The sequence below is a fragment of the Sus scrofa genome, chromosome 7 (genome assembly GCF_054392235.1).
Source record: "Sus scrofa isolate SSC_HxYL_T2T_F1_AM1 chromosome 7, Sscrofa_HxYL_maternal_Yorkshire_Landrace_v2.0, whole genome shotgun sequence".
Lineage (NCBI taxonomy): Eukaryota > Metazoa > Chordata > Mammalia > Artiodactyla > Suidae > Sus > Sus scrofa.
Genome location: NC_139389.1, coordinates 100,568,360 through 100,580,973, shown reverse-complemented (window position 1 = coordinate 100,580,973; position 12,614 = coordinate 100,568,360). Strand labels below are relative to the sequence as shown.

The 12,614-nt window shown below is 35.2% G+C and overlaps 1 protein-coding gene across 10 annotated transcripts in view; it reads right to left on the bottom strand.

Annotated features, from left to right (window-relative positions):
- The window catches only part of FUT8 (fucosyltransferase 8), a 288,757-nt gene that overhangs the window by 159,607 nt on the left and 116,536 nt on the right, over positions 1-12,614 (bottom strand). For 7 of the 10 annotated variants that reach the window (XR_014809102.1, XR_014809103.1, XM_005666321.4 and 4 more), the window contains one exon: positions 4,348-4,776. Coding sequence is in view for 8 of the 10 variants with exons in the window: in XM_005666321.4 (XP_005666378.3) it covers positions 4,348-4,550 (203 nt within the window). In the remaining 2 variants the exon portion in view is untranslated. 10 annotated transcript variants of the gene reach the window in all.

The window sequence follows — 12,614 nt, the reverse complement described above, 5'->3', positions numbered from 1 at the left end:
TAAACAACATTAGAAAGAATAAATAGGTAGTTAATTATAAAGGAATATGACAATTTAAACCAAAATTATAATAACATGCAGTTTATAACAGACGTTGGGTTAAAATATATACAATAAAAAGACCAAAAGTGGATGAGGGGAATATTAAAGTTTTATAAGTGGAATAAAATACTTGCATTGCTCTAGAAATTATAAAGAAGTATGAATTTAAAATAGACTATATCACAAAGATATATTTTATAGTATCTACCATTATAAGAATAATAATATATAACTAAAACTCCATTATACTTGAAAAAATAGAACAGAATAGCAATTTAAAAAGATCAATCCAAAGGAAAACAGCAATGAAAAAAAATAAGAAAAAAAAACAGCAATGTGGTAGACTTAAACCCAATAATTACACTAAATATGAATGGATAAAACAACTTAATAAAAAGAGATGAACAGATTGGACAAAAAAAATAACAAGATCCAACTCTATTCCTATAAGAAACACTTCAAATATTTAAATTACTGTTTAAACATATTTAATATAAAAACATAAGAGGTTCCATAATTATACTTTCTCTGTGGCCTATAAAATTTACAGCTTATAGCTAAAAAAATAAATTCCAGAAGAAATTTCTTCTTTCCTTGACCATACGAAGAGGCTAAGAAACCTTATTAAAAGGCCACAACGTCACATTTGGGTTTTAAAAATTATGCTCCCCTCACAAAATGGACCTAGAACAAGGAATTATGAGCTTGTCAATTAAGCACTCTAAATGTTACAAGTTCTATCCAATTCTGACATCGATCATTGAGGTTCACTGCTCAAGAGGTTTCCAAAAAAGTTTCAGTAATTTTCCAGTTGTTTTCTACTAAATTTCAAATCTGATATACAGACAGCCAACAAGCATATGAAAAAATGCTCAACATCACTAAATATCAGAGAAATGCAAATCAAAACTACAATGAGGTACCACCTCACACCAGTCAGAATGGCCATCATGAATAAGTCTACAAATAACAAATGCTGGGGAGGGTGTGGAGAAAAGGGGAAACCCTTCTGCACTGTTGGTGGAAATGTAAATTGGTACAGCCACTATGGAAAACAGTACGGAGGTACCTTAGAAAACTAGAACTACCATATGACCCAACAATCCCACTCTTGGGCATATGTCCAGACAAAACTTTCCCTGGAAAAGACACATGCACTGCATGTTCTCTGCAGCACTATTCACAATAACCAAGACATGGAAACAACCTAAATGTCCATTGACGGATGACTGGATTAAGAAGATATGGTATATATACACAATGGAATACTACTCAGCCATAAAAAAGAACAACATAATGCCATTTGCAGCAACATGGATGGAACCAGAAACTCTCATACTGAGTGAAGTAAATAAAAAAGAGAAAGACAAATACCAAATGATATCCCTTTTATCTGGAATCTAATATAGGGCACAAATGAACCTTTCCACAGAAAAGAAAATCATGGACATGGAGAACAAACTTGTGGTTGCCATGGGGGAGGGAGTGGGATGGACTGGGAATTTGGGGTTAATAGATGCAAACTATTGCCTTTGGAATAGATAAGCAATGAGATCCTGCTGTATAGCACTGGGAACTATATCTAGTCACTTATGATGGAGCATGATAATGTGAGGAAAAAGAATGTACATATGCATGTGTGACTAGGTCACCTAACAGCATAGTATAAAATTGAGAGAACACTGCAAACCAGCTCTAATGGAAAAAATAAAAATCATTATAAGATAAAAAAATTAAAAAAAAATTTTTAAATTAAAAAAAGTACATTGACAACTGCAAGTACTAGGAAGGTTGAAAGCAACCACAACTCTCAAACATTGCTGGTGGGAATGGAAAAAAAGGGTATAGGTACTCTGGAAACATTTGGCAGCTCCTTATATAAAGTTAAAATGCACTTTACATATGACCGCCAGTAACTCCATTCCTAGGCAAAACTCACTTACACACAAGAACCTACAGGACAAATGTTTACAACAGCTTTGTTCATAGTACACAGTGTACTATGTAGCCCATGAGGTTGCAGGTTTGATTCCTGGCGTCGCTCAGTGGGTCAAGGATTCGGAGTTGCCGTGAGCTGTGGTGTAGGTCACAGACGCGGCTCGGATCCCACACTGCTGTGACTCTGGGATAGGCCGGCAGCTACAGCTCTGATTAGACCCCTAGCCTGGGAATCTCCATGTGCCACAGGAGGCGCCCTAGAAAAGGAAAACAGACCAAAAAAAAAAAAAAGAAAGAAACTGACTTGAGAACCAAAGATTATTTTGCAGAAGAAACAACTCACATTAAAGGTAATCTTTCCTTCATATAATAGAAACAAGATATTTGGCAGTCAGAAATAAGCCAACTAAAGTATCAGTATTTAAGCTGAAATTAGGAGAAAAATGAGGAATTTTTATTAGCCTAATTTAAAGGGCAACATCTTTTTCGAGAAAATTCTCATAATGTAGAACTAGATTTTACTACAAAGTACACTCCAAAATCAATTACTCTTGTTGATCTCCTGCATGAGACTTTTAGTTGAGATTTCTGAAGCATTGACTTCTCTCTGGTTTCTATTCAGAGAAGCAAAACTGTTCACAAGACCCCTGGTTTTCCACTCACACTGCCAGGAATCAAAGTAAGTGCCAACCATGTGTGAAAAGTGTAACCCTGCAAAAAATTAAATCACTCAATATCCCTTTGATTCCTTATCTGTAAAGTGGTTACGGAAATAGAAGGAAGCTGTGAAACTCAATGAGATAATCCATGCAAAGTTCTTGGCACAGTACCTGGCACATAATAAACTCAATAAATGATAGCTGTATTACTAATCTCTAAATTATCAATCTTTGGTACCCATACAAATGATTAAGACTCTACTCAAAGATCATGCTGTCCATGATCCTTCCTTTCTTGCTCTCCCCAACAACACAATTCAAGAGGTTCTCTGTCCACTTTCTAATTCCTGATTACTTTGTGTTTTGCTGAATGGTACTACTCCTACAAATGACAGTGCTGGTCTTTATTCATTGTTGTAAAACTCTTAACATCTAGCACAGTCTTTCATAGAACATAAAAAGATCAAAAATAATAGGTGAAGAAAAAAGTTATGGAACTACCAAAAGGGATGACAAAGTTCTAAATAAAGAGTAAAAGGCAGTGAGGACAGGGAGGCAGGGACTGCCAAGTAATTCTTTCTTCACAGAATGCCCCTAATCCTTCACAACATAGGTCTCTCCCCTCCTCCTCCTCCTCCTCCTCCGAAGCCTCGCTGCACAACAGAACATTTCCTCTTTCAACTCAATTTATTCGTTTCTCAAAAAGAAATGAATTTGCACTCTTTTCCTCCACACTACTTCCCTTAGGGTCAATTACCACATCCAGGTGACTCTCACCTCTTCATCTTCTCAAATCTTCAACCTCTGTCTTGAGAGACAGCAACACTAAATATATGATCGCCATCATATTGAAAGTAGAGAAATTAGAAGATCCTAGAAAACTTTTAAATCCAACAACTTTGAAAGCAAATATAGAGATTATCTACTTAACATTCTGCTCACCTGCTCCCTGAAATATGAGACTTTTTCCCAATAGTTGATGACTTCTAACAGATACATATCACATTTTTAATAGATTAGAAGTAGCAATTATAATTGTTCTCTAGATTCCAGATACAGTTGTTTTATTTAAAAATGAATTTTTTGGAGTTCCTGCCATAGCTCAGCGGTTAATGAATCTGACTAGCATCCATGAGGACGCAGGGTGGATACCTGGCCTTGCTCAGTGGGTTAAGGATCTGGTGTTGCCGTGAGCTGTGGTGTAGGTCACAGATGCGGCTCGGATCCTGCATTGCTGTGGCTGTGGTGTAAACCAGCACCTACAGCTCTGATTTGACCCCTAGCCTGGGAACCTCCCTATGTCACGGGTGTGGCCCTAACCCAGCCTCTCAATTATTATAACATCTTTGTTATAGTCTGTTATAAAAATTTTAATATACACTAATTTGAATTATACAAAGTTCATATTTAATGTATCAAAGTTAACAACATGCTGAAGATAATTCTCAACAAAATATAGGTACATAACTGGCACAGTTTTTCCTATATTAAAATTCATAAGCAAAATAAGATTTCCCATTATAGTGTAACTCTATGTTAAATATATAGAGATATCACTAGTACAAAAAATACTGAAAATTCTTAAATTTTTACAAAAATCACAGTTTATAGAAGTCATTAAGGCTTTTTTAATAGCTCAATGAAGCCCTGGCACCTAAAAACAAAGTGTAATATTTTACCACTCCTTCTTCAGTTTCTTAGAACCTACCGGAGAGATTCAGCCATTCTCCTCAAGTCTTCATTTTGTTGTTTTAAGCGTTCCAGCTTTGCCAAAATCTTGGACAGTTCTCGGCTAGAGTGATCAGAGTGGTCATTATCTCGTACCAAGTGACCACCTATGTAAAATAGCAAGGTCCCCCAGGCAAAAAGAATGAGCATAATCCAACGCCACGAACCAGTCCATGGCCGCATTTTCAGACTTTCAACTCACTTTCGTGGCTTCCTAGAGCTCAAAGAATTGAAAACATCGTAACTCTGTTTCTAGCTTGTGCAAGGCCAGCAGTCCTCTCTTGTTTCAACACATGATGCTTCAGACAAATTAGTCTCTGTGGTAGTCCTGTGGTGACTCTTTCAAAGAGATTTTCCTGGTGGTATCAGTAGGAAGCTTTATTTACCTGTGCTTCATGGATTCTACATGCTGTGGAAAGATAAAGAGATGTATTTAAATTATTTAGGATATGTAAAATACCATATGCTGAGATTCATAAAGTTAAAAGAAACATATTGGTATTGACTGGCCAACAGGCTGGCAAATAATTTAACTGCCTAATAACAAGCCTAATGCAGAAGATTTTAAGTTGGTATATTAAACCAACCATGTGCATCAGGGCTATATGAGAATAAACTAATTAACTCTAAGCCTGAAAGTCCTCCAAGTGCCATCATCACTTTTCCTTCTAACATCATTGCCCAATAGCACATACATGGAAGTTAAAAGATTGTATCTTTGAATAACCACTCAAAATCAAGCAAAATGTATTCAACCACCTATTCTGGGCCTATGTTTCCATTATCTCAAACAGAAACATGTTCTCTGCATGACTGAATTCATTCCTACAAGATCTCAGCTCCACCCACTCCATCTCACTGCTCAGCTGCCGTTACAGCACTTAACTCTGAAGATGACGGGCAAATTGTCACTTTTAGGATAAATTCTGAAAGTGACATGCATATTAGCCAAGCAAAGGTTATCACAGCCAGTACGTGGCTGGGAACAACTCCAAACATCACAAGCAAAGGTTCATATGGATGATGGTAGGTTATTCCTTCCTCAAATTTATTTAAAAATACCAACAATGACAACAGACGTCTAATACCAAGTTAAATCTTAGTTACTGTGCATCTTAAACTACAAATTGTACATGCTTTCTCAGGCTTGGTTTCATTTATCACTTCTCCATCACTAGGCTTAGAATTTCCTTTGGAAACAAAACAATTTTATCTCCAAGGAGAAAACTTATAGGCAAAAATATAATTTTAATACCATTTGATAATTCCAGAGCTATATAAGAAAAACCTTATCTCTGGGCACAGAGTTCCTTATAAAAGAGAAATAAGAAAAGGTAAGAAATAGTTTCTATGTACAAGACAATATGATGGGCACTTAAACTCTAATTAAACAGTTATGCAAGACTAGACAGAAAAGCTGGAGAAGAGGTTTCAAAAATTAGAGCATAGGGCTGCTGTTTTCCTCCTTTTGAAATTCAAATCTCAATTGCTTCTAAATGGCCAAGTATTCAAAGAAAAGACAATCTCTTCAAAGGAGTGTTCCAGAAACATTCTACTTCCTTCCCATTTATTCTTACACTATTTTCCTCATTGTTACTAGTTTATACTGGCTAAATCAAGAATGAAAAGAATTGTACTCACTAAGAATGTTTGAAAACCAAATAAAAAAGCAGTACTCCAAAGAAAATTTGGTATTTTGTCTTTTGTTTTAATAACTATTCTCAAGTCAATCAAGAACATTCTTTTCATTGACTCCCCTGATTATTCTGTCTCTTTCTCAAAATCCTTTCTCAAAACCCTATTCTACTCTTCTCAGGTATCTATTCTCTATTTCAGGTATCTAATCAGTAAAACATAAGAATAACTAAAGTCTATTCAACATCTCATGTAAAATATCCAGTCATGTGAGGTCTACTTTTTACATTATATAGAAAAAAATAGAGACATTCAGGGATTCTTGGTTAAAAAAACACATTTAAAAATCCACTGCAATAGTCTAAGGAATGGCTTTAATTTGCTAAGTCAACAAAAGAAGTATAACATTTGAGTTAATAATACTGTTTGTGACAACTCTGCAATTCTGTGACAAATATGCAACTCTGTAAAATGTTGTCATACCATATGCTAAACCTATAATAACACCCTAGTTAATTCTAAGCTACAACAATAAGATATTTAAAATGTTTAATCTTCCCCTTTATTAAAAAAAAGTTACCTTAGGAAGATAACTGTGACACAAGAATAGATAGCTTCTTAAATAAGAATCATTTCAATAACAAATAATAAAAAGACATGCTGTAACATTTAACTTAGAATTATAATAAAAATTACCATAATTATTCAAAGCTAGTAAAAGCATAATTTAACTTGAATAGAAACAATTTTATAGAAACATAAATTTTGTAATACCAAGTGCTTTAGGTTTTCATAAATCACCACCAAAAAATCTAAGATATTAAATTACTAATTTTATGGCAACATTGATATTATATGAGTTGTAAAAAGCGTGAAATTATTATAGAAGCAAAACATGGTCATTTTCTTAACAGCATCATTTTAACTCTGTTTTTGGAGAGAATATTTCCCCAAACTTTATTGTTCTTAACCATTATTTTTAAAAGGGATCAATAAAAATAAGCCAAGCTGAAAACCATGTAGTTTTCTATGTAATTTTCCTTAGCATGGTTTAAAAGAACAGGTATAGAATTCTTCCCTTATCCGTACAGAATGCCTACTTACTTACCTAGGATATTTGTTTATATATGTATTGTTTATTATTTTAACCTTGCCTGCTAAAATTTAAACTTCATGATGTGCTCCCTGATATAGTCAAAATACTTAGAGCACTACTTAGAACTTTTCTGAGTAAATAAGTGAATGAGTGAGTGCAGGATGTCATAATGACAGAGGATGTCATATGACATGACACAGAATCTGAGCACATCAGCTTCAAGTGCACTTAAAAAAGCAAATATGAATTTAGAATGTGAGACAGTGCTTTTATAAGGAAAATGATCCAAAAATAAAATCAGGAGTTCCCATAGTGGCGCAGCAGAAACGAAGCCAACTAGGAACCATGAGGTTATGGGTTCGATCCCTGACCTCGCTCAGTCAGTTGAGGATCTGGCATTGCCCTGAGCTGTGGTGTAGGTTGCAGATGCAGCTCAGATCTGGTGTTGCTGTGGCTGTGCTGTAGGCCAGCAACTGTAGCTCAGATTAGACCCCTAACCTGGGAACCTCCATATGCCGCACGTGCGGCCCTAAAAACAAAACAAAACAAAACAAAATCATAAATTTTTGTATATATTATTATCAATATATATTTTATAAGACACCTTCATATTATTAAAACAAACTGGTTTAAAAGGCCCTAAGATCAGCAGTATTATGGTGACCTTTCAACCATGAGAAAATAACTTCTTCGTCTTTTCTTCATCTGGAAGACTCATTTTGCAAAGAATGGAGTAACTGAAGAAAGTACGTACAGCTTTTGATATGAAAGCCACTCAATTTATTTGTGAATGAATTTACTAATGAAAATACTTCAGATTTATTAGTAAAAATATTTCAACATTAACTACATGAGCCAGTTTCTGAACAAAATTTATACAGTAATATTTGTTGAGACTTCTTTCCAGAGTAGGTTGTTTTCTTTTCAAATATTTATGAATATGTTTGAGATTGAAATGTGTCAGGTTCTCTTCTGCAAATTTATTTAATTAGCAATACCACTTTTTAAAAATAGAAGATATTTAATGATTCATTTTACAGTGACTCCTCAGGTTATATTTGTTTAATATCTCTGAAACAAAAATATAGATAATTTTTCAAAGTAATTCCTTGACTCTGGAATCTAAAGTATATCATCAGTAAGATCAGGTGCTTTAATGGAGTTGTTATGAGGCTTAAATGAGGTTAATATATATAAAGCATTTACTATAAGGCTTACGTAAGAAGTGTCCAACAAAAGGTAATTCTATTTTAATGCTGACAAAACCTGCAGATTATAAATATAGGTGCTAGAATCAGCGAAGTCTAGACTAGAGTCTTGGTTCTGCTACATCGTAGCTAGGTAACCTCATTGAGTTTGAATTTATTTATCTATAAAGTGGACAACATATACACTACTTCTCCCAACCGAATACTGGGAGAGGTTCTAATCTACGGAAAGCACCAAGCATACCAGTAGCAAACCATTATTACGTCTATACACATTAATGCAGCTACAGTATTTTATAGACAATTTTAATATTTTACATAATTTATATGCCATATGTTATTGTAGGCAGTTTCTAAAATGGCTGTCAATGATCTCTGTGTCATATACTCACACCCTTGTGTAATATCCTCCTTGGGAATGTGGGCTACACCTGGTGACTTATTTCTTAAGTAGAATACAGCGAAAATGACAGGATTTCATGTCTGAGATAAATTACAAGAGATATAATCTACCACACTGTGAGTTTCCCTATGAAGAGGCCCAGGGAGAAAGAAATGATTCCTGCCAACAACCATGTAATTGAACTTGGAAATGTATCTCCTACCAGTTAAGCTTTGACATGACTGCAGCTTGGTCCACATTGTAATTTCAGGTTTTTGAAAGACCTGGAGCCAAGAGATCCAGCTAAGCCATACCCAGATTATTAACCAACAGAAAATAAATGTTTTTTAAACCACTCAGTATCAGAGTAATTTTTTATGTAGCAACAGATAATACATATGTCCACTTGCCCTACCAGACTGCGTACCTAGTCTTCAGTTCATGTGTTACTCTTTCTGTATCCATCAAGTTGTACAAAGTCTGGGGCACAGAGTAGGCATCCAAGATGCAGGACAGTTGTGAATCTTTGTCACATTTTCTTAATATCGTGCTAATATCTCTTGGAAACACTTTAAAAAAGAAACCCAATTTATACCAAATAAGATTTCTGATAAAATTATAACTATTAGTTTATACTATACCAAAAGTCTCAAACTATTTCTATTAATGTTTACTAAAGAGTTCCACTTCTAACCATGAAAGAATAACTGGTACAAGATTTGCCCTCACATATAAACAACTAGAAAACTTTTTTAAAAATTTTAGGAAAATAGTTTTCAGACATTGAGCAAAGGTCAGAAAAGACTGAAATGCCTGGGATAAGGTTAACAAAGATAAGCTCTATAATTATTCCAGCTTTCTAACTAACACTTATTAAAGACCAGCACCAAATGGGTAACTCAAGCAAAGCACAGCTATCTTCTGAGGCAATAAGACAGAGTATAAAGAAGTTCAAGGAATATAAGGTGGCTGGAATCTTCAGGCTAATATACCAAAGTGGAGGTGGTTGCCCAGATGAAAAACTCCAGAAATTTGCACTGGTGATCTGAGTCTCCAGCTAGACATTAAGCTCTGCATGCATAGTGAGACCTCATGAGACCGGCAAATAACAATTATCAAGGAAAGAAAAATTAAATGCTGAGTAGCTGAAAGCTGCATATCTCTCATCAGAAACTGTATAAAGGGGAGACATATGAGCTCCAATCAAATAGACTGAAAATACTACAGAAAATCTGGGGTATTCAACAGAAACCTAAGAAATAAAACAGAAGTTTGGATTAAGTAAGTGCTGGACATCAGAAAACGTCTTCTGTAGAGGGCAAGACAGTAAATATCTTAGGCTATGTAGGTCACATACAGTCTCTACCACATATTCTTATCTTAATTTATCTTTACTATCTTTTAAAAATGAAAAATCCACAGTTAGTTAGTTCAAGGGCTACACAAAAAACAAGCTTTGGCCCAGATCTCCTCATGAGACAAAGTTTAATGACTCCAGCCATAGAATAAAGACTGTACTAATAAGATCTACAACAAAACTTAAAAACAAGCTAAGATGAATAGCCAAGACATGGAAACAACCTAAATGTCCACTGACGGATGAATGGATTAAGAAGATGTGGTACAGGAGTTCCCATCATGGCACAGTGGGAACAAATCCGAGTAGAAACCAGGAGGTTTTGGGTTCGATCCCTGGCTTCACTCAGTGGGTCAAAGATCTGGCATTGTCATGAGCTGTGGTGTAGGTCGCAGATGCAGCTCGGATCTGGTGTTGCTGTGGCTGTGCTGTAGGCTGGCAGCTGTAGCTCTGATTTGACCCCTGGCCTGGGAACCTCCATATGCTGTGGAAGCAGCCCTCAAAAGCAAAAAAAAAAAAAAAAAAGAAGTGGTACATATATATAATGGAATACTACTCAGCCATAAAAAGAACAAAACAATGCCATTTTCAGCAACATGGATGGAACTACAGACTCTCATACTAAGTGAAGTAAGTCAGAAAGAGAAAGACCAATACCATATGACATCACTTATACTGGAATCTAATATACAGCACAAATGAACCTGTCTATAATAAATAAATAAATAAATAAATAAACAGACTCATGGACATGGAGAAGAGACTTGTAGTTTGCCAAAAGGGGAGGAGGAGGGAGCAGGATGAACTGGGACTTTGGGGTTGGTAGATGCATGCTATTGCATTTGAAGTGGATAAGCAATGAGATCCTGCTATATAGCACCAGGAACTATACCTAGTTGCTTGTGATGGAATGTGATGGAGGATAATGTGAAAAAAAGAATGTATAAATACGTATAACTGGGTCACTTTGCTGTATAGCAGAAATTGACAGAACATTGTAAATCAACTACAATAAGTTTTTTAAAAAAGTAAGGTGATCCAAAAGTAAATTAAATGCTTATCAAAATAAACATTCTCTAAAGAAAAGTAACAAAATATAGCCAACCAATAGTATAAAGTTCATAATGTCTAACAACTAATCAAAAGTTACAAAGAACATGGAGAAAGATCATCCTGTGATGCAGATATCCGAAGACCTGCTAAAGGTTAAGAGTGAACTAGAATACAGAGCAAACACTGCAGCACTTCAAGTCTCAAACCAGGAATGGGGTAGCAGTAGACCACCACCGAAGGAGTTTAAGATCTCTGCAGCAACAACACCACCCAATTCTAACACTTACTAGAATGGCTCAACCCTCATCCACATATACACAAGCAGCCTCAAAGAAGAAAGATACCCATTTCTGGGCATAAATAATATTCACCTCAGTCTTTATTGCTCTCTACCTGTTTGGCATGCAACAAAAAAAATCATGAAACACTAAAAAGCAAGACATAACAAACCATTTTCAAGAGATAAAGCAAACACCAGAACTGATCTATAAATGAGTCATATATTAGAACTACCTATCAGACAGAAAACTTAGAATAATTATAATTGATATATTAAAAAATCTTGTGGTAAATGTGGACAATAAGTATGAAATATGGGGGATTCAGCAGTGAAATGCTACATAAACATAAAAATAAAATATCAGAGAAACTTCAACAGGCTTATCGGAAAACTGGACAAACCTCAAAATGAATCAGTGAACATGAAGAGAGGCCAATAGATAGTAAACAAAATAAAACTCAAGGAGGGAAAAAAAAAATTGAAAAAAGAATAAGGAACTCAAAAGATGTGGGAGAATATCAAATGATCTAACACATATGTAATTGAAATCCAAGAAGGAGAAGAGAGAGAATGAAACAGAGAACATACATTAAAAGATGTTAGCTGAGGGAGTTCTTGCTGTTGTGCAGTGGGTTAAGGATCCAGCATTATCTCTATGGTGGCCTGGGTCACTGCTGAGGTGGGGGTTCAATCCCACTCTGGCACAGTGGGTTAAGGATCCCTCGCTGCACAGCTGTGGCACAGGTCACCACAGAACTTCCATATGCCACAGGTACAGCCAAAAAATAAAAAGATGTTAGCTGAGAATTTTCTAAAATCAACGAACAATAGCAAACCACAAATCCAAGAAATGCAGAGAATTGCTAACAGTATAAATTTTAAATGTAGGCAAAACTGCTGAAAAACAAAAACAAAATCTTGCAGGTAGCTTTTAGGGGAAAAAAATTACATACAGAGAGACAAAGACTGAAACCATATTTCTGTCAGAAACAATGTCAAACAAAAGACAATGGAACAACATCCTGGGCAGAAGTTGTTGAGTTAGAATTCTATACCCAGTAAAGATACATCACAAAAATAAATTTTTCCAGAAAAAAAGCTGAAAAATATTCTATGTCAACAAAACTGCACACACACAAAAAAATGTTAAGTGAAATCCTTCTTGTAGGAGTATGATACCAGATAGAAATCTGGATAAACACAAAGAAAGAAATAGCACCAGAAATGATAAAAATC